Raw genomic sequence first — 23,633 nt, forward strand, 5'->3', positions numbered from 1 at the left:
CTCTTGCAGGGAAGGTGCCCAGATATCTGGTGTTCGAACCTGCCTCCTGGCAGAAGTTGTGATCCACTCACCAGAGGTCCTAAGATCCCGTGGAGAGTCCTGTGGGGACCTTGGGGGTGGCCACAGACTCAGCCCTAGGTGCCCTGGTGCTGGCATGGACCGGAAGGGACTTGTGACCCTGATCATGCCAGGTTTTCTGCTTTCCTATTTCAGGTCCCGCACGATTTTATTGCAGCAGAAGTTGGGTTCCCCTCACCAGAGGTCATAAGATCCTGTGGAGTGTCCTTTGGGGACCTTAGGGGTGTCCTCAGACTCCACACCCTAGGTACCCCAGTACTGGCATGGACTGGAAGGGACTTGTGACCCTGGTCAGGCCTGGTTTTCTGCTTCCCTAATTAATGCAGTCTCAGGTCCCATGCGATTGGATTGGAGCAGAAGTTGTGTTACACTCACCAGAGGTCTTAAGATCCCGTGGAGGGTCCTGTAGGGACATTGGGGGTGTCTGCAGACTCTGAGCACAAGGTGCCCCGATGCTGTTGTGGACTGGAAGGGACTTGTCCAAAATTATATTTTCAAACATTTGAGAAGCCAAATTCCTTGAATGTAACTAGGACATGTGGATAGTTATGAAACCACATGTTCTCCTATTTCCAACATTTAGAAGATAACTATCAAAATTAAACAATAATGCTGAAATTAGGTGACCTTGAAAGGTCAGGCATTAATTGTTGAATACTCTTAATACATAGAGGCAAAATAAGAAAATCAGTATATTGGACTGAAACTTAAAAGAGAAAAAGTTAAATATTAAACCCTAATAAACATAAACATATATAAAATTCAAAATATAATAATTCTTCAATATCATCTCCTTTTTTGTTTTCTTGTTTATGTGCAGTAGCCTTGAGATATCTGGTAATGCATTCACAATTCAGAGTCAATAAATCAGTGTGGTTAAATGAAAGAGGGCAGGCAGATATGCTGTCACATATAAGTAATCTTCAGAGATGGTTTGGTGTGAAGAAGCTTGGTGTTTCACACCTATATTGACTAGATTATAACTGGCTTTAATTCCAGAAACTATGACATTCAAAATCTCTGGTTTCCACTGGGGTTCTACACTTTTGTATCCCTACATAAACACACAAAATTGATCATAAAAATGTAATTTAGGAGTAATAAATATACAGGTTTTAAAAAGTAACAACTGTATACAAAATTAATGGGTATTTCTATTAAAATAACTAAGTCCAAAAGATATGTATAGTAAATATTGTCGCAATGAGTCTTAAACATTTATTATATTATATATGTATAAAATGATTTCTAAAAGAGAATGAGAGACTGTTTTTTATCATATTGCTTTATGTATTAATACTACAAAAATAATGAAGATAGGTGCTTTCTACAAATAATTAGTGGTAACAACATAGGATATTAATATGGAATTTATCATTTATTCATTTTTAGTAAAGTGTCTGGTTGGATATCACTAAATTATACATTTATTCTGAAGCAGGAATTAAGAGTAAGCATGTAAGATTAAATTAATATTTCTATTACAAGGAGGAATTAAGTAAAATTGTGAAGCAATATCTCAATTTAAACTATAAGAATTTTGTGGAGCTAAATGCAACTATTTTGGAAATATCATATGGCAGTTACAATTGTCACATATTATTACTTAATACTGAATAATGCAGTCTTCATAGATTCTTAAATACTCTATGAAAGGCATTTTTTACCTCTTTGTTCCTTAAACTATAAATCAAGGGGTTAAGCATGGGGATCACTAAAGTATAAAACACAGATGCTGCTTTGTCATATTCAAATGAGTGAGCAGATTTAGGCTGAACATACATGAAGAGTAGAGAACCGTAGAACACAACCACCACTGTCAGATGGGAACCACAAGTGGAGAAAGCTTTTTTCCTACCTTCTGCAGAACGCATTTGAAATATGGTTAACAAAATTAGCATGTAAGACAAAAGAACAACAACAAGAGAAGAGATTAAATTGAAGGCTGAAAACAATATAGTCAATAATTCTGTCTCTTCTACATGTGAACAGATCAAAGGTAGTAAGGGGACAACATCACAATAGAAATGGCTTATGATATTAGCACCACAGAAGCTTAATGTGAAATACCTAATAGGGAACAGCAGAGCCTGGAAGATACTGTAGAGATATGGAATTCCAATAAGCACTTGACAGCGTCTCTGAGACATTATAGCACTATAGAGCAGAGGGTTGCAGATAGCCACATAGCGGTCATAGGCCATGGAGGACAAGATTGAAAGTTCACTGACAATGAACAGAATGAAGCATGCCATTTGTGTGGCACAAGCATAATAGGTGATGTTGTTTTTATCCACAACAAAATTCACCAGCATCTTGGGGCAGATGGCAGTGGAATTTCCAAGATCAATGAAAGCAAGGTGTCTGATGAAAAAGTACATAGGGGTTTGTAGGCGAGAGTCCAGTTTGGTCAAAATGATCATGCCGAGGTTTCCCACCACGGTGATTGCATAGATAGTGAGGAAGACTGCAAACAGTGGGAGTTTCAGCTCAGCAGTCTGTGTGACTCCCATCAGGATGAACTCAGTTGGCATTGTTATATTTGGTTGCCCCATTGGATGTTCCAAAATTAACTCTTCTTGAAGAAACAATTAGGATTTATTAGATTTCTTTCATTGCCATATAAACTTCGTACTAGTCACAGTTAGATCGGTTAAATATTTTATTCAAAACTAGACAACACTAGTAATTTTTACATATTTTAAGAAAATAAGATTTGCTTTTTATAAAATAGGGAATATATATGAAGTATATAAAAATAGGAAATGATTAAACTTGAGACTCTGCAAAGAGTTGATGTAAGTACACAGAAAATGAAGTCATGTAAGAATACAAACTCATTTTTGTAAGAGTCACACTGACTATTATATTAAATAAATTAGATGTAACCTATTTGGATATTTTATGACTTCTAATTCTAAAATAATACTGCCCCATTGATCTTTAATTCTCAATAGAACAACCTTGTTTGGTTCACATAAAGAATACATCTCTTACTTGCCTTGTGTTGTTTATGGTCAGATATAATTGAGTAGATTACCATTCTTCTTGAAAATTCAGGTGCAGTCTTTATTTTCTCCAGGCCATATATTGTCAAATGTAATCTCACAATCATGTAATCAATTAAATATTGTATACTAATGATGTAGCTAGGATCAATAAGTGTGGTTTGTCTTGTTACAATAACTTCCATAGGCATGTACTACCTCAGCCAACTAAAGTGAAAATGGTTATTGTACTTTTCTGTCTTATCTACTCTACATTTCATTTTTAATAGAGAAAAACCCAAAATTAGTATAAAACTAATGTGACCATAATCTATTCCTGAAAATACTCCTGATTCAAATCAATATCCAAAGAGTTCAAATGCTTAATTCAATATTCTTTATTTCTTCCTCACTGTTGAAATAAATTCTCTAAAGCACTTAATTATTTAAAATTTTATTATTTTATTTGTTAATGATGTATAACTAAAAATTTAAAAAATATTTCAATTATAACATTTATTTTTGTAATAAATGTAAATATTTAGAAAAGGTATAGTAATAGTGATTTCGGTTTAACCCTAATAAATTTGAGTTTCTCTCTTATTGTACTCTGTTTGAACTCAGCAGGAATGTGTGACTTCATAAGCATGATTTTAATAAGAATAATAACTATCAAAGTATTCTGTTATGTTTTGGTTGTTTGTTCTGTTTGTTTGTTTGTTTGTGATATATTAGAAAGTAATAACTGGAAAAACTAGGATTTTACTATAAGATATAATTCTTTAGTTTGAAGCAGGGACTATATGTTTTTAGATTATTGAAGTTAGAAACAATCTAAAAATCTGCATTTGGTATTCCATTTGGTATTTTACTTTTCTGATTCTTAAGATGGGATCTAAGGAAAAGGTGGTGTTCATAGCTGCTGGGGCACTCTATACATTCTTCTGAGTTTTTCAGTTATATTTGCAAACTTGTATATTTATCTATTTGTGTGGAGGGTATATATTACCATGAAGAATGTAAGTAAGTCACAGGCAATTTGCAGATTTCTGTGTTTCTTTCTACCATACACATTAAGGAGTAAATGCAGGCTGTCACCATGGGTATCCAGTGTGCTTACCTGCTGAGACTTCTTGTCGGTCCTATTTTATTTTCTAAATTAGGGTTTTCTGCTATTTCTCTTTTTATTTCAAATATTGTTTCTGATCCTGTTTTACACACAAACAAAAATAATAGTCTGTCATCTTTGAAAACTATCTTGGGAAGTATTGCTCTAGTATTTTATGGTAGAGGATAAGACGTTCCAGGTGAAGAAGGAGACTTAGAAGTATTACCTATTTCCAAAATTTAATGCTTTTAATACCACAGCTTCTGTAGTTTGTTGACTGTCATGTTAGTATCCCTCTTAGTAGTTATCTTCCTTGAACATAAATTAACTTTCTAATTCTCACAATTTATCTTTTGTGGAAAATAATGTTTCAAATTTTACAATTGATATAGAATGTTTAATAAGAGGTGATCTCATTGTAGAAATCTATTTAAATTCTACAACTCTGAAAACATTTCTGTGCCTGTAATTATGTAATGACTATTCAATATAAAATAATCAATTAATGAGAATCCTTCTAAGATAATTAACCAGACAATAAAAAAATCCTAAAAATACATTAATAACATTATATAAAAGCCACTGAGCTTTTTAAAAGATTGCATAAGAAACGTTTAAAATATTTATTCTTCAAACATTGCATGGCAAGCATTTATTGTAAAAAATAAATTAGAGTTTTCATAGCATATATGTTAAAATTTAGAGATGTTTATCTTGAAATCTAACATGACTGAGGATGCCATATTTTATCTGCAAATCTAATTCATGTTAATTTTTTAAAGGTAAGATTTTGGTAAAACATTTATCTATTCCTAAACTCTTCTGTCTTTCAAAATTTTAAATATTACCATGATTTCCCACCAATAAATTAGATGTAACATATTTGGCTATTTTATGACTCCTAACTCTAAAAAATTATTGCTCCATGGATCCTTAATTCTCAATAGAACAACCTTGTTTGGTCCACTTTAAAAATTCATCTCTTACTTGTCTTGTGGTGTCTATGGTCAGATGTAAGAAAAAATACCCCATATCTAGTAGTAGAAGTCCAAGAAAGTATGTATCCACTTACCTTTAATAAAGAAACTGATTTTCCATTCTAATATTATTAATATGATAACCTTGTGAATGGAGAGTTTATAGCTTTCTTCCCTCTTGGTAAAGCTCCCCAAGGAAATTTAATCTACTTAAGTCACATCATTACAATTAAATCTTCTGAGAAACTTAAAAATAATATCTTGATATTTGGTGCTAATTACCTAGGACATCCTACAAGTTCCCTTGTGAGAAAAAGTATGGAACAATTCAAAAAGAGAATCAAAATATTATAAAAGATTGGTGAAATCTGGAAGACATCTCCAATGTAAAGGTATTCTAACATTCTCTTCAAGAAAAGTATGATTAAGGTACAACTATATACCTCAGGAAACGTTACAGCTAGAGAGAAATTTTAATGTAGTATAAGTAGACTCAGTCTAAGTATATGGATATGGATATATTTTCTTATACTATAGATGCAATTCAGTAGAACTTATCAGGAATAAAATCTACTCTTAGGTAAAATAACTCAAATCTCATAAATTGCATGCATGTTTTCTTTATGACTTCAAAAAGGTAGAAAAATTGAGAAAAAATTGATAGAGTGAAACATGTAACCTAAAAATATTTTTTTTAATTTTGATCTATTTACCAATCTTTAAATTTAGACAAAGGGCACGTTAAACATAAAATACAAAACAAAAACAACAACAATAAAGCCCCTATTATCTGTAGCCATAGTTCAAGTTATTTTATCAAATGTCCACTGTAATTAGGAATTTTTCCTTGTGGAACTGGCCATAGTACTACTACATGACTGCACTCCAAACAGTAGGGACGTAGGAAAAAAAAATCATGAGTTGTAAGACGTTCTAATCTAAACAGTGAGTTTCCAGTCAGCCTGAGGTTTATAAGACTGTCTAATAAAAAGAGATAATAGAAAGAAAAATACACAAGGAAAAATTTTCATGCCTTACCCCATAACAATCATTTCCCAATGCCAAGCAATGGGGTATTATCCATACTTTTTGTTCCTGCAACTGAGTTTTACATACATTGAAACACTCAATGCATACTGCTAATTTTCTATCAATCATCAGCTTCCTTGTGAAAAATCACACATGCCAGGATTACTTTGTTGTCTCAAGCTCTTATCTATATAAAGTCTTCTACTGATAAAGATTGTAGTCTTGGTTCTCGTGGAAATCCAACATAAATATTCCTATAAATTTGTTTATTCTGATTCAAATTTTATTAGCTCTAAATATTAGGACATAATCCCTGGATCTTGGGATTTTCAGTGGAAAATTTCCCACACTTCTAGCATTCTCTATTACTGAATTGAGGTGTGGCCATCTCATTTCCCTATTATTATGAATGCCAAATGTACATATGATTTTTAACACAGAAAATAGAAACATGAATCATATTTCATTTCTTTCTAAATGTTTACTTATAAATTTAATGACAAAAAATTTATCATTTAAGAAGTAATCATGTTCATAAAGTGACTAAACTTTTGCTATTTTTGGTGAAATTTGTTTTATTTTTTATTATAATTTTTTCTCATATAAAATATTCTGATCTTTTTTTTCCCTCCCTATACCCCTACTTGTTCCTCCCCACTTCCTTTTCCATCTAGACACACCTACTTTTTCTCTCATATGAAAAGATCAGTCTTTTAAGAGATAAGAAACAAAAACTGCTTGTCTAATGCTGTCTCATGTCCCACATGATTGGATAGGAACAGAAGTTGTGTTCCACTCACCTGTGCTCCTAAGATCACATGGAGAGTTCTCTAGGGGACTTCAGGGGTGTCCACAGACTCAGCGCCCAAGGTGACCCAGTGCTGGCGCCGACCAGAAGGGCGAACTCATTGTTTTTAATAGCTGAGAGTACTCCATTATGTAAATGAACCACATTTTCTGTATGGATTCCTCTGTTGAAGGACATCTGTGTTCTTTCCAGCTCCTGGCTATTATAAATAAGGCTGCTGGGATTTCAAATTGGCAAATGATCTCTTGATGGAGATCAGACATTGTCTGAGCACTTTTGTTGGTGATAGGGAATTCCTCTACCCACCTTGAGAAGGTGTCTACCAATACTAGGAGGTACTTGGCATATTTGACAGTGGACATGTGGTTAAAGTCAAATTGCCAGTCGGTTCCAGGAAGGGAATCTCTAGCCAGGTGGGTAAGAAGAGAGAGTTCTGTGATACCTGAGGTTGGAGTATGACATTTGACAGATTTTGTAAGTAACAGTGATAGATTTTAATAAAGGGAAGTCCTGAGGAGTAGGCTGTAGATGGGTACTGACAAAATAAGACAATGTTTGGTGCTTAGGGTGAAATATGTGGTGAAGATAGGACAGAGTTTTATGAGGATCAGTGGGTGTGAGAGGGTAAGTGAGTTGTAGTATAAGAATATCCTGTGGTGGGTGAAAGAGTCTAAGTCCCTAAGGTCCATAGCTCTAGCTGCCTTGTTGGCTTCATTGTTTCCCTTGGAGACAATAGAGTCATCTTTCTGGTGAGACTTGCAGTCAACAATTTCAGTAGCTGTGGGGAGATGGGACCTTTAGCATGGCCATAATTTGGTTTGAATTATTTACTGATTTGCCTTTTGTTGTAAGTAACCTGCACTCCTCCCAGATAGCAGTGTGGGATAGACGAACAAGGAAAGCATATCCTTTGGAGTCTGTATAGATGTTTAAGGATTGTTCCTGTGCCAGTTGAAGGAAATGGGTAAGAACTATTACTTCAGCCTGTTGATTACTTGTTTGGTTAGGAAGGGCCTGTGCCTTAACCACCTCTTTGACACTATAGCATAACAAGCTCTTCTGCCTCCTTCATGTAAAAAGGAGCTGCCATCTGAATACCAGGTATGGAAAGCCTGAGGCAATGTGCCCTCCTCTATTTGTGAAGGATGAGGTAATAGTTCCTCTAAGGTTTCTGGTTGAGGAAGAAGGTTGGAAATATTAAGTGGGCATGATTTGAAAGTAAGTGTAGATTCTTCAATTAGTGCTACATGAAGGGAAAGAACACTGTAGGGAGCCAGAGTTTATGAGTCTTTGTATGTTAGAAGCTCTGTAAAGTTATGAGAAAACTGTGATATTTATCCCAAAGTTTAGTTTTTATTGGACTCTCAACTAAGGAGTTCAGTGGCTGCTAAAGTACATATATAGTGTGCCCATCCCTGGCTGGTTAGGAATGACAAAAATCTCTTCTTCCTTTGTAGAAGGAATTGTTAGAGTTAGAATTAGGTATTTTTCTATAGTAATGGCATTGTGGGTTGGGGTAATTTTTATTCCCAAATAGGTGACCTGAGAGTGGACAGTTGGATTTTAGAAGGTGAGATTCTGTAGCCCCAAAGATAGGAAATTTAGAAGAGCAGAGATGTCAGCTTGGCTAATTTCCACAGAGGCACTGTAGAGAAGAATATCATCTATATAATGGATAATATTAGATTTAGGGCAAAATAGGTGTGGACTGTCACGGAATCCCTGAGGTAGAACAGTCCAGTGGAGTTGGGGTAGAACAATGGGTGTCAGGGTCAGTCCAGGTAAAGGAAAAAGTGTTTGTGACTGAGCATCTAGGAGGAAAGAACAGAATGCATCTTTGAGCTCTAGGACTGAGAAATGAGAAATTCCTGAGGGGATGGTAGAAAGAAGTTTGTGAGGATTACCCACAATAGGATGGAGAGAAACCACTGCAGAACTATGGAGCCTGAGGTCTTGAACCAGGCAATAGGTCCCATTAGTTAGTTAGTTAGTTAGTTAGTTAGTTAGTTAGTTAGTTTATTTATTTATTTATTTATTTATTTATTTATTTATTTATTATTTTGACTGCTAGAATGGGGTGTTAAAGGGTGCAGAGTTAGGATGGAGATTTTTTTCCTTAGGAGGACAGAGATAATGGGCTCTAGTCACCTGAGGCTCTGGAGAGAAAGAGGGTATTAAGGTTGGGTGATGTAGCTGATAGGGTCTTGTAATTGGATGTCAGCAGGATAATGGTATTTAGCATCAGAGCACTTCTGGAAATCTCAGACTTAGTGGTCTGCCTGAGAGGCTGGCAAATGAAATGACATGTTAGAGTTAGTAGGTTGGGTGGATGGCAGGAGGAGGACAGGGATTGCTGGTAAATTTGGGTTAGGTGAATGTTGGGGGGAGCAAAGGAAATAGAGGCTCCTATTTTAGCTAGAAGAGTCCTTCTCAATAAGGAACAGCACACATTTGGCACTACCAAAAAAAGAATTAGTGAGGGGAACACCCCTAAAACTTCAACTAAGTGGTGGGGTCTGGTGAAGTTGGTAAGACTGTCCCCCAACCTGAACAATAGAGAAACAAGAAGATATGTTCGGTTCCCAAAACTCTATCAGGACCAATTAAGTGGCCCCAGTGTCCAAGAGAAAGTAGATGGACCACCCACATACCACACATCCCAAAACTCTCTGCTGGTGTTGGAAGTGGTCAGTTCAAAGGAACTTGGGCCCCTTCAGTCACCCATAATCAAGCCTAGTAGATAAGCTAGAGGATGATCTTGGAGTGATATCCCTGAGTCCTGAGTGGCATGAGGGGTATCAATAGCCCATTGTCCCTCCTCGTGGCATTTTCAGCACTGCCTATGTGGCTTTCAGGGGTTATGGCATGCCTGTGTCTAGTGACCCTGTTGACCACATTTGAAATAGGAGCCTCTTGGTTCCTGAGTCTTAGAAGGCCAGGAAATCTGGGGTGTAGTTGGAGCTGGTTGTACAGCCTTTGCCAGCATATGGTATTTTTGTCCTTTGCAGATTTTTTCATCTCTCTCATGGCATACCTTCAAGGCTGTTGCAAAGACTACTGCCTATGGCATTAGAGGTCCCCTCTCCAAGCATATATATTTGCTCTTAATATTGGAGTAGCTTTGGGAGAAGAAGTAGGTAATTAGGCTTTGTTTACCTTGTGGGCCCTAAGGCCCTAATTCAGTATATTGTAAGAGTGCCTTTGTAAGGTGCTCTAAAAATTGAGAAGGATTTTCTTGTTCCTCCTGGATGACCTCTTGGAGTTTTTCAAAACTGGTTTTAGGGTAGACAGGAGACAGGTTGTGAATAGATCTTTAGCTAAAATACCACCTGGATGTTATAATTCAATTGAAGATCTTGGTCGGGCACTGCTTCAGGCCTGATCAGGTATGGTGTGTGGGTTTGATAAACTTCATCTGCATGTGTTCCAGCCTGTTTTCATACTTGCCTGCTCTCCTCTGCAAGTAAATTACTGAGAATCATATGGACATCATCAGTATAAGATTGAATGATATTAAAAATCTTTAATAAAGGCAGAGGAGTCAGAGGTATAAGATTCCCAGCCTTTTTTTTTTTTTTTTTTTTTTTTTTTCTATTTGAGAAAGTTCATTTGGTGAGGAGGGAACATATACCCTAATCAGAGGTTCTTCCCCAGTGACATTTCATTTAAAGGAAGAACAAACCAAAGATGGAGGAAGTGTGGGAGGGGGCTGTGGCTCTAGATAGAGCAACTGGTTGGAGCACTGAAAGTAGGTACCAGTGTAGGACATCTGGTGCAGAGTATAGTGGGCAAAGGAGGGGAAAGATCTGGAGAAGCTGAGCAAAGATGCTCTGGAGAGGTCTGGTGAGAAGAGGAAGATGGGGAGGCTGGGAAGTAGGAGACATTGTAGAGGCAGGTTGGGGACTGTAAGGGGGAGGGGAAGTTCATTAGCTGAATCAACAATAGTAGAAGTTTCTTCTGGTTGGGATTTCATAGCTAATAGGAGTTGAGTTAGGGAACAGGAGGAACAAAGATAAGGTTTGGAGTGAAGATAAGAAAAGGCCTGGACATAGAGAACCTCCTTCCATTTTCCAGTTTGTTTAAAATAGTTATAAAGATACTTTAAAATGGTAAGATCAAAAGTGCCATTATCCATACACTAAGAGTCATTACCTAGTGAGTAAGGGAGTCAGACCTGATTGCAAAGGTGGATACTTTTGGAGGCTTTTATTCAGGTACTAGTTTTAGATGTTTGAAGTTTTCCAGAAGGCATCTCTGTGGGGAGCCTGGAGACACAGTTGACTGCAGGACACATTGGGTGAGTGGTAGCTAGCAAGTTGTTCTTTCCACTGTCCCAAGGACAAATGCAGTAGCTAGAAATGACAGCCAGGCCTTATCACCAGGTTATCATATGATGAACTAGGGAGTTTAGCTCAGGCCAGTGCCTGGGTGCCAATGAGAATGGTTCATCCAGGCCCAAGATTTCACAGCAGTATGAACCAACTCAGAAAAGAGAGAGAAGAACCTCACCCAATGAGGAGAATGAGGAGTCAGAGCAGTCATAAAGACCATGGATAAACCAGCCCTCCCTTGGGACCAGGGACTCTGTATAAGCTTACCAAATTGGTGCTGTTTGGATGGAAAGAAGTGATCCCATGAGCAGAAAGTGAGCTTGTGTAGCAGGCAGACATACCAGGATGAGGTTCAGACCTGCGGGTTTAACCCACATAGTGATGGCCAGTCATTGCCTGCCTGTACTGCACTCACAGAGCTCTCCTCTATGCTCACGATCTATGTAGGGAGATTGCAAACACCAAGTCTCAGAGCACCAATGCTAGAAGTAGACAGCGTGGTCCCAAACAAATCACATCATGCAGCTGATCTCACATGGGATGTTTGGGGTCAGGGGGCGGTCAGAGGTCAGAGGCAGCCTCTGGGAGAGAGTAGAGAGAGAGGAGGATGCGTGCATAAAGGGATATGACACAGGGACGACACTGTTGCCTAGAGATGATATGTCTTAACCCTGGGTCGGCCAGAGCTTGTTGTAAAGAAGCCTGATTGCTGTGAACTTGCCCCTTGCTGTCCATGGGTTCGCCTGGTTACTAGCACTAAGATTGATAAAATGCTAGCATGAAAAGGGGAGTTGGGCACCATGTTTTAAGCAGTTGGAAATTGTTTAGCTTGAGGAGTAATTTTAATCACCTGAAGTAACTGTCATCTCAGGGTTTACTGATGAATAAGCTCACCCTTTCCAGTTCTTTCTAAATTCCATCAGGCTGGTTCAATTCAGGGGCTTTGGCTAATATTCCTCTCCAAGCTGACTAACTCAATGTGTCTTCTCTCAGCTTCTCTCTGAATTGCTCTGCTTGGCATTAACCTAACTCTGGCAATTTGTTTTAATCTTCTGGTTCCTTCTTCTTATTCTCCAGCTTCAATTGCTTCTGCTGACATGCACTTAACTGCACAAATCTAACTATCCTGCATTGCATTGCACTCACTGCACTGACTCCCAACTGACTGAATTCAACTGAACTCCATTGCATTGCCTGAACTCAGCTGTACTGCCCTCACAGAGCTCTCCTCCACCAATTAGATATCACTTTCAAACACCCCTGCTTCCTTCTAAAACTAACCTTTAATTGTTTAAGATTAAAGTTGTATACCGAGCTTGTGTCTGTATTCCAGCCAGATCATACTGTTATCTTGTGCATGTTTGAATTCCAGCTGGATCACATAGACCTAAAAGCTATTTTGGATGTGATCTCTTGCCAGAGCAGACATTTTACTGGATTAAAATTCATCTACATTAGTTTCTGGTAGAGGAAGGGTCAAGTTTCTATAAAAATGGATCCCCTGATAAAACAACCATGATCCAATAGAATGTCACATATGTAAGATTATCCTTGAAGTGAGAATAAAAAAGACACGAAGTGGGTAGTAAAGGGAAGGTAGATAGATATGATAAGAGTTAAGGGGAAAAAACAAATATGATAAAAGTAGGTACCAAATTATCAAAGAACTAAAGTACCTATTTTAAAAATTTAAAAAGTATATAAAAAATGCCTATGACATTTGAAAAACATTTTACAGGAAAGATAATATTATATCACCCTAAAATGACACCTGGTGTTGCATCATGATTAATTCTTTCATACCATGATCCAGGAGTAATAAATTAATTTAATTGTTTTACACATTAATTTAAATATACCATAAGGATTAGTGATATTGGTATTTATCAATGTTAATGAATATGTAGATCTTTTATTTTGTGCTTTTTCTGAATACTATTTCATGTTATGTATATATATACATATATATATATCTTAATTTATATTTTTAATATTATTTTGATTATATACCTATTTGCAATTCAATGAATTTATTTTACTCTAGACCCAGTAAAACAAATGTATATCAGGACATAGATATAAGCATATTAAGTATAATTTAATTAATCACAATTCTTAGGTAACCCATGGATCTGTTATAGTACATACATTTTAGAATATCTATTTGGTGCAAGTCTTGTGTCTGATTTAAATTGTCAGCTCTTGTGTAGTGAAGTTTTAATATATTTGTGAGTCCTTTGATCTTGTTCTTAATTAATAATGTTTTAAATATTGTGAAAGTTTTCTTTACTCTAAAGTAGAAGCATAAACACCCCATGCAAAATTTTCTTTTTATTCCTTGAAAACATTTGTGATAGTAGTTTTTAAAAGTATTAAAACTTGATACATAATTAAAAAAAAAACCACAAGTGTTAAAATTGTACTTTGGTTTTAAAATACATTTTATTGAATTGGAATGAACCATATCAATATTTAGGCTAAATCTTAGCAGGGTATTCTTTGCTGAACTATTTATGCTTAACAGTTCAATGTCCAAATGATTTCTTACTTTATGGAGAAATTTAAAGATATTTGAGAAAGTTCATCAAAGAAAAGAATATATTACTATCTGATTATAGAAATGTGAGAGAAAAGCTCAAGATGTCTGTGACAGGATAAGGGTGGAGGATAAGGGTTATGTTTTTTTTTTTTAGAAACATAAGAGCACCATAGTGTTTCAGAAATCTATCACATTTTATGAAAGCTTTCAATGGAAAAAAGACACCTATGATGGTCACACAACTGCTTCTTCAGTTCCAGTTATCTCACTGCACATATATATATATTCATAGTGAAACAGCATATAGCTAGATTACCATAATTCATTTGAGGATTTTGGTCTTAAAAGATTGCATCAAGTGGCTGTGAACTTACCCATGATAACTCTTCATAGTTTCTAAATAAAAAGCATCTTTCTATGTATAGTTTTCCTTGATATGTAAAATACTATCTAACATTGATTGAAATTTTATCCTGGATCTATTCTTTTCTTTGACCTTTAGCTTTAACTTTTTAAATTGATTTTCTGTTGTCATTACATTGATTACATTTTTTTTTCTTGCCTCCAGTTTAACGGGTATCTTCTTTACGGTATAATCTTATTTAATTTTAGTACACAGTGACAGCTGTAAAATGTAGGTTACCAATTCTATACTTTATATTGATTCATTTTAATTAACCTTTATTTTTTCTTTTACAAGATGAAATTTAAGCAACAAAAAAAATCCTGCATTTCTACATTTTCCCATATTTATAAACTACTGTTTCCCATGGAATCTTGATTGTCATTTGAAGATTGTATTTTGTTAGTCCTATTTTTTATTCTTTTGTGTTGGAAAGAAAAGAAGTTTTCATGTAAGAAATGAAAAAAGAGACTCAATCTTGCTGTGCATTTCTGCTATTTGATAGTCTCATGTGTCTCACGGTCTGACATAGTATGAAGCTGTGCACCTGAATTGAGATATTAAGTGTGGATTCTGAGTCCCTGAGTAAGAGTTCTCTTAAGGGCCTCCTTTACTTCTTTGTTTCTTAGGCTGTATATCAATGGATTGAACATAGGAATTACTAGTGTATAAAACACAGAGGCCATTTTATCAATTTCAAAAATATGACTAGATTTGGGTTGCAGGTAAATAAACAGCAGTGTTCCATAGAACACAATCACTACTGTCAGATGAGAGCTGCACATGGAGAAGGCTTTGGACCTCCCCTCCTTGGAGTCCATCCTGAGAATTGCCACAAAAATGAACATGTAAGACACCAGCACAATGAGGAGGGAAGAGAGTAAATTGCAGCCTGAGAAAATTAAAATAATCAGTTCTAATTCATGTGTGTCAGAACAGAGCACAGAGTGACACAGTTACAATAAAAGTAACTGATGATGTTAGAGCCACAAAAGGACAGTGTGAATAACTTAACTGTGAGAAGTAAGGACACAAATAGGCTATAGAGATAGGGTACCAGTACCAGGCCCTATCGTACTTTTCCTGCCATGATGATCACATAGAGAAGGAGGGGTTTGCAGATGGCTACATAGCGGTCATACGCCATGGCTGAGAGGATACAAAGTTCAGTAATGATGAAAATCTCAAAGAACGTCAGTTGCACAGCACACCCTGTGTAGGAAATGATATTCTGCTGCATTACAAAATTTACCATCATTTTTGGACCAATAACTGTAGAGTAGCCAAGATCCGTGATTGATAAATGTCTCAGGAAAAGGTACATAGGAGTATGTAGTTTCGAGTCTACATGAGTCAGGATAACCATGCCTAGATTGCCCATCAGTGTTACCAAATATATGATTAAAAATATTACAAAGAGTGGTGCTTTGAGGCCTGGGTTGTTGGTGAGTCCCAAGAGAATAAACTCAGTGACCTGGATCCTCGCACTGTGGTTGGATTTCTCCATTTGGTTCAAAAGTGTCAATCTGTGTAGGAAGTAAGATTAACATAAGTTATTTCTAAAATCCTGTATGTCTGAGAGCCTATAGCATGACATATAAGGTATGGCTTCTTCTACCTAACCAGTTCTGTTCCATTCAAGAGATATATAGAAGACAACATTTATATCTAAAAAGCCATGCCTCAGTGAGCTTTACCAGAGGCAGATTAATAATGAGTATTAAATGCGTTTGATTTTGTTTTCATATTCTGTTCTGTTTTGAGATTGGGTCTTGCTCAGAGTGGTGTGGAATTTGTATTCATCCTGTCTCTGCATCAACAGAACCTTCTGTAGGCTTGTCTGGCTTCACATTAACTATGTGGCTGAGAACAACCAAGAACTTACAATCCTGCTGCTAATACCCATGAGAGCTGAGAGATAGGGTTATAGGCATGTGCCATTATATTCAACGTAAGCACTTAACTGAGATAAAAGAAAAAAAAAATATTTACTTCATCTCTTGCTAAGGTTTTAACTAGATAAAAAAGGTTTTTATTTTATTTCTCCTTTTCAAATGTTCAAGTTTAAAAGCACACACATCCTCAAACACACATAAACACACACATACTATAGATAAATATAAATATAGTTGATATAGTTGTAGAGCTAGATAATATATCTATGCTTATGTGTATATCTACATAGATATAGACATAGATATAGACAGATATAAATAATAGGAAATGTCTTTTTCTAAACAAGCCAGACACATGCTTAAAGAAACAATTAGAAATAGTTTACATGTTATTTTTGACAGTCACATAGCAGTTAGGGTTTCTCTTGTTATGGATGAATGTACATATCAGCTTGTTTACTAAAGCGTGAAACCTAACTCTAGAGGCTTATTTCAGAATATCCTAATATCTCAGTTTGATTTTTTAACAATTGTTCCTGTTGAATCACTATTTCTAATGACCTCTGAACTGTACATCTCTCTTTTGTGAAAGCATGGTCCTGAATATCTGGACTGTTTTTAAACACCTGGAGAGAACTATGGAAAGAAACCAGTAGAACAAATATAAATTTCAAGAGAAAAAGGATAAAACATTTTGTGCTGGATATACTTTAATCTTCTTATAGACTCAAATTCATGTGATGCTCTCAGTACACTAGGAAGTAGATAGTCACCTCTTTCCCACTCATCTAGGATTCAAGCAAACTGAGGATTAGAGGCTGCAATCATTTTAAAAAGGTCACCTTTATATAAGTGGCAAAGTGAAGCTCCAGGTAACTCATCCAGCCTAGGAATATAGTCTCATAAACGCTATATTGTGCCACATCTTCAGGAAAGTCAACCCAAGTAAACATGGACTATGAGGCAGAGGTGAACCCAGATGGATAATGATAGAGAATGATTCTTCTTAAAATGGATGGCTGAGGAGCAAGGCAGTGGGTTTAGATACCCATTCAGAATAATGAACAGAGACTAATAGAAACTGAATAAAATGTCTTCCCTGGGCACTAATACTATTAATATTTAGGTCTTTGGAAATAGTTGAGTTTAAGTATGTCTTTAAAACCTATCAAAGCCCACTGTTACCTGTGTGGAGACCTTGCTTAGGAGTTTTGCTGCTGTGATCTTCTCTGTTTGTGACAGAATAGATTTAAGTCCCTTTCTGGTCCCATGGGACTCACTGTATTGCAGTTCAAATACGAATGGATAAACAAGTTGTACATGATTTCCTTTGGGATGGTAGAGTGTCTTGTGCATCTACTAATTGTTCTTTTGTTGTGTCCGGCCAGCAGATCACAGGTCTGTTTTCTAGCCTGGGAAGGCATTTTGGAAACCTGGAAGAGAAGAGAGGCTAGGCAGCGAGATAAAGAGGGAACCAAGACAAGACTCTGCTCAAGGTTCAATTTTACTATTCCGGCCATCCATTATGAAGGAAGGGGGAGGGGCCCGATTCCAGCCAAATAATCTAGGAGTAAGGTTGCAGGTGAACACTTGATGGCTTCAGAACAGCACAGTGGCAAGCTCCAGCAGTGGGCGTGGCAGAATGATTGAGCAGCAAGCTCCACCCCTGAGCAAGCAGGTTTCAGGCTGGGGGAGGGGAGACTACATTCTTTGAATATAATACTAAGAAATGAAAAACGATTCATTCCTTAGGCTAATGGAACATATGGACCAATCCATATTATTAAATGATGAAAATCACAAATTTATTAACTCCATGAGCATCTTAGAATGATAACATGATAGAATTTTTAATTTTACTATTCTTTTGTAACCCAGAAATAAAAGGCACAATACATTCACATATTATAGGCAAATAAATATGAGTTGATTCAGAAAAACACCCCATGAGACACAATGTTTCTAATAAGAAGCCTGTAGTGAATTGTGGTGAATCATGGCTCATATATTTATAATATATTTAATCTATGTCTGATTTCCAGAAAACTGGTTTTGATATCTCTCCAAGTATTTTAATTTATGTAACTCTTCCAGAAATTATTTGATCTATGTAGGTTTGTAGAATTATATTTCTTTAAAAACACATAGGAAAAAAAACTCTAGTGATTGTTTCTTCCCATGCTATTCTGCCTGATATAATTAACACCTTCTTTTCACTATGATGGACTTATAAATTAAGGTTGTGCTAGGGAGATAGCCTTGTTTTTCAGATTACTGAAGTTATCTCTGGGGTTTTAGCTTCTGAATTCCCCCAAATTTTCAGTGAAGAAGTAGCACCAATTTCTCTTAAATTACTATTTTTAAAACAGGAGTGTAGGGAATTCTTCACCTTCAGTTAAAGTGTCATTGTTACTCTTAAAATGAAATCAGTCATTGATACAATAATGGAAATATCTTTAGACAAATATCCTTTAACACTGTGTAAAATTTACAACAAAATTCTAGCAAGTGCTTGGAAACAACTCAGTGGGCAAAAGTGCTACCTGAAGAGTATGGCCAACCTGAGATTCATACCTCTATATGTCTCTGAATTAAATGTCCAGAACTGATAAAAATTCTGACCCTGACCTGCTGTAATATCAGTGGTGCTTCAGAAAGCCACAGAAAGGAGAATACACAGGCAGTCACAGGCTAACTAGGTTGCCATCTATGGCCTTAAAAAAAGAGCCTTTCTTAAATAAAATGAAATGCAAGGAAGGACATCTGAGATGTTCTTGTGAGCAATGCTTGAGCACTGTGGTTAAAAAAAATGCATGGAATGTTTCACTCATTGTTGCATTTGCATACACATGTTCAGTTACACACACATACAAACACAATTAAGAAACTGTGTTCAGATGGAATTTGGCCACTGACAATTTTAAAATATGGAGAACACAACATTTTTAAATTACAAATGTTTCCTTTTGCGAAAGGCAATTGTTTTGTTCATTTCATGGAATTTTTTTTTCTCATTTCAAGGTTCATAATGACCCAGCATAGAAGAGCAGCATGCTGCTAATTAGTCTTAATGTCTTGTGGGCTTCTGTCTTTCCTGTCTCACCAATTGCAAACATTTTAATTATTCATGAACTTTTCAACAAATGGGGGTTTAATGAAGTGAGCTTATTATTATTTTTTTACAGTCTTAACTTGGAACTTGATGGTTTTTCTCTTTATAAGCTTAGGAGTTTACAGTATCTGAAGCCATTGTACTATTATTTTACTGTTATTGTTTTGTTCTTGAATTTTTTTTACAAACTTAAATGAATTTGTTCTTTGATAATTTCATACATTTACTAAAATTATGATCCTTGGGCAGTTGCAGTAAATGTCCTCCCAAATATGTCCCGGCAATGAACACACAACTCAGTTAATATGATTACATGTTGTGCACCTAGATTGGGCAGATCTACTGCTACACTACCACCTTCCCCTCAGAACTTTCAGTTTCTCCAGGCCATGTGCTTCTATGCTTTTCTTCTTCCTCCTCCTCCTCTGTGTCCTCTCCCTCTTCCATTTTCTCCTTCTTCTCTCTCCTCACCTTCCACTCCACCTTCCCTTTTATCTGCCCAATTATCAGCTCTTCTTTATTTTACAAATTAAGGTGGGAAGCAGGTTTACAGGAAATCACCTGAGTGCTAACTTATTCCTTGTTCACAACCACTCACAGGAGAACTGAATTAATTAGCCCCAAGGCTATCCACAACACTGGGCCTCTTTGAATTTCCCTCCTAGTTCTATTATTCTATGAGTTTCTTCACTATATCCATTTGTATTTACTTATTACATACTTTTTATGTTTTTAAAAATATATTTTAAATTAAAATTTTTTGAGTTTTTAATTCCTTACTCAAAACCTCCCTTACTCTCTTTCAAATTCATGGCCTCTCTTTTTCCTAATTGTTATTACATTTGTGTGTATGTTGGTGTGTGTGTGTGCATGTGCATGCATACTTTTAAATACATAAATACGAACTTCTCAATCTATATTTCTTGTATGTTCTATGATACTACCTTCATGCTTTTATGCCTGACCATATAAGGAACTACACACTTAAATTCTTACCAACATGGCTGACTAAACATGGCCTGAATGAGAATAATACATAATTGACGTGAAAGTGGGAATGCTCATGAGGCCTCAGATCCAAACAAATGCTGAGAACAACAGAAAGTATCTTTTCCAGAGAAGTGGTCAAGAAGAGGGCCTCCAACACATGAAACTCAAGAAGAACAAATAACAAAGTGTGGACACTTCACCCCTTCTTAGAATTGGTAACAAAACACCCATGGAGGGAGTTACAGAGACAAAGTTTGGAGCTGAGATGAAAGGATGGACCATCTAGAGACTGCTTCACCCTGGGATCCATTCCATAATCAGCCTCCAAATGCAGACACCATTGCATATGCCAGCAAGATTTTGCTGAAAGGACCCTGATACAGCTGTCTCTTGTGAGGCTATGTCAGTGCCTGGCAAATACAGAAGTAGATGCTCACAGTCATCTATTGGAAGGAAACACAGGGCCCCCAATATAGGAGCTAGAGAAAACACCCAAGGAGCTGAAGGGGTCTGCAGCCCTATAGGGGGAACAACAATATGAACTAACCAGTACACCCAGAGCTTGTGTCTCTAGCTGCATATGTAGCAGAAGGTGGCCTAGTTGGCCATCATGGGGAAGAGAGGCCTCTTGGTCTTGCAAACTTTATATGCCCCAGTACAGGGGAATGCCAGGGCATCTCAGTAAACAAGCTTCCTGCGTGAAAAATAGACTAAAATCATCACTAGGCATTTTGAAAAACTAGACAAAGCACTGATAATGATATGAAAAAGTACTTTTAGAACACACAAAATAAATATAATTTTATTAGAACCATATTGAAAAGTCATCTGAACCTGTTATAATTACTGTAGTAAAATATGAAACATTAAAAAAATCTAACAGTTTCTAAAGAAGGTTGAATAGGGGTTATTAAATAAAACTAAATCGAAAAGGAAAACACGAGGTTTGGAGGACACGTTAATAGGACTTCTATGAGAAAGTTCGTGAAAATGGAGTGGTCTACTTGATCATATTTCATTACATCCATGTAAAATTTTTAAATAATAAATTAAAAGTAAATCAATTATTAATGTAAAGAAACAAAATTATATTTTCAAACATTTTGAGAAGCCAAATTCCTTGAATGTAACTGGGATATGAGAATACTTATGAAGCCACATGTTCTCCTATTTCCAACATTCAGAAGATAACTATCAAAATTAATCAATAATGCCGAAATTAGGTGACCTTGAAAGGTCAGTCATTAATTGTTGAATACTCCTAAATACATAGAGGCAAAATAAGAAAATCAGTATATTGAACTGAAACTTAAAAGAGAAAAAAGTTAAATATTAAACCTTAATAAACATAAACATATATAAAATACAAAAAATAATATTTCTTCAATATCATCTCCTTTTTTGTTTTCCTGTTTATGTGCAGTGGCCTTGAGAAATATGATAAAGCATTCACAATTCAGAGTCAATAAACCACTGTGGTTAAATGAAAGAGGACAGGCAGATATGCTGTCACATATAAATAAGTATGTGCAAAGCTTCAGAGATGGTGTGGTGTGAAGAGGCTTGTTGTTTCAGCACCCATATTGACTAGATTATAACTGGCTTTAATTCCAGAAACTATGACATTCAAAATCTCTGGTTTCCACTGGGGTTCTACCCTGATGTATCCCTACAAAAACACACAAAATCAATCACAAAAATTTAGTTTAAGAGTAATAAATATACAGGTTTTAAAAAGTAACAACTGGATACAAAATTAATGGGTATTTCTATTAAAATACCAAAGTCCAAAAGATATGTATAGTAAATATTGTCACAATGAGTCTTAAACATTTATTATTTTATATCTGTATAAAATGATTTCTAAAAGAGAATGAGAGACTGTTTTTTATCATATTGCTTTATGTATTAGTACTACAAAAATAATGAAGATAGGTGCTTTCTACAAATAATTAGTGGTAACAACATAAGTTATTAATATAGAATTTATCATTTATTCATTTTTAGTAAAGTGTCTGCTTGGAAATCACTGAATTAAATATTTATTCTGAAGCAGGAAATAAGAGTAAGGATGCAAGATTAAATTAATATTTCTATAAGGGAGGAATTGAGTAAAATTGTAAAACAATATCTCAATTTAAACTATAATAAAATTTTGTGGAGTTAAATGCAACTATTTTGGAAATATCATATGGCAGTTACAATTGTCACATATTATTACTTAATACTGAATAATGCAGTCTTCATAGATTCTTAAATACTCTATGAAAGGCATTTTTTACCTCTTTGTTCCTTAAACTATAAATCAAGGGGTTAAGCATGGGGATCACTAAAGTATAAAACACAGATGCTGCTTTGTCATATTCAAATGAGTGAGCAGATTTAGGCTGAACATACATGAAGAGTAGAGAACCATAGAACACAACCACCACTGTCAGATGGGAACCACAAGTGGAGAAAGCTTTTTTCCTACCTTCTGCAGAACGCATTCGAAATATGGTTAACAAAATTAGCATGTAAGACAAAAGAACAACAACAAGAGAAGAGATTAAATTGAAGGCTGAAAACAGTATAGTCAATAATTCTGTCTCCTCTACATGTGAACAGATCAAAGGTAGTAAGGGGACAACATCACAATAGAAATGGCTTATAACATTAGCACCACAGAAGCTTAATGTGAAATACCTAATAGGGAACAGCAGAGCCTGGAAGATACTGTAGAGATATGGAATTCCAATGAGCACTTGACAGCGTCTCTGAGACATTATAGCACTATAGAGCAGAGGGTTGCAGATAGCCACATAGCGGTCATAGGCCATGGAGGACAAGATTGAAAGTTCACTGACAATGAACAGAATGAAGCATGCCATCTGTGTGGCACAAGCATAATAGGTGATGGTGTTTTTATCCACAACAAAATTCACCAGCATCTTGGGGCAGATGGCAGTGGAATTTCCAAGATCAATGAAAGCAAGGTGTCTGATGAAAAAGTACATAGGGGTTTGTAGGCGAGAGTCCAGTTTGGTCAAAATGATCATGCCGAGGTTTCCCACCACGGTGATTGCATAGATAGCAAGGAAGACTGCAAACAGTGGGAGTTTCAGCTCAGCACTCTGTGTGACTCCCATCAGGATGAACTCAGTTGGCATTGTTATATTTGGTTGCCCCATTGGATGATCTAAAATTAACTCTTCTTGAAGAAACAATTAGGATTTATTAGATTTCTTTCATTGCCATATAAACTTCGTACTATTCACAGTTTGATCAGTTAAATATTTTATTCAAAACTAGACAACACAAGTAATTTTTACATATTTTAAGAAAATAAAATTTGCTTTTGTGAAATAGGGAATATATATGAAACATATAAAAGAAT

General features: G+C 35.8%; 2 protein-coding genes and 1 pseudogene across 2 annotated transcripts; all 3 read right to left on the reverse strand.

The window, feature by feature from the left end:
• Positions 1-1,706: 1,706 nt before the first annotated feature.
• Olfr1049 (olfactory receptor 1049) lies at positions 1,707-2,633 on the reverse strand. The gene has a single exon (NM_147016.2). It carries the CDS (start codon positions 2,631-2,633, stop codon positions 1,707-1,709), a length of 927 nt encoding a protein of 308 aa, NP_667227.2.
• On the reverse strand, positions 14,821-15,767 carry Olfr1050-ps1 (olfactory receptor 1050, pseudogene 1; annotated as a pseudogene).
• On the reverse strand, positions 22,501-23,427 carry Olfr1051 (olfactory receptor 1051). The gene has a single exon (NM_207562.1). It carries the CDS (start codon positions 23,425-23,427, stop codon positions 22,501-22,503), a length of 927 nt encoding a protein of 308 aa, NP_997445.1.
• Between the last annotated feature and the right edge of the window lie 206 nt (positions 23,428-23,633).

This window comes from Mus musculus, chromosome 2 (genome assembly GCF_000001635.26).
Source record: "Mus musculus strain C57BL/6J chromosome 2, GRCm38.p6 C57BL/6J".
Classification (NCBI taxonomy): Eukaryota; Metazoa; Chordata; class Mammalia; order Rodentia; family Muridae; genus Mus; species Mus musculus.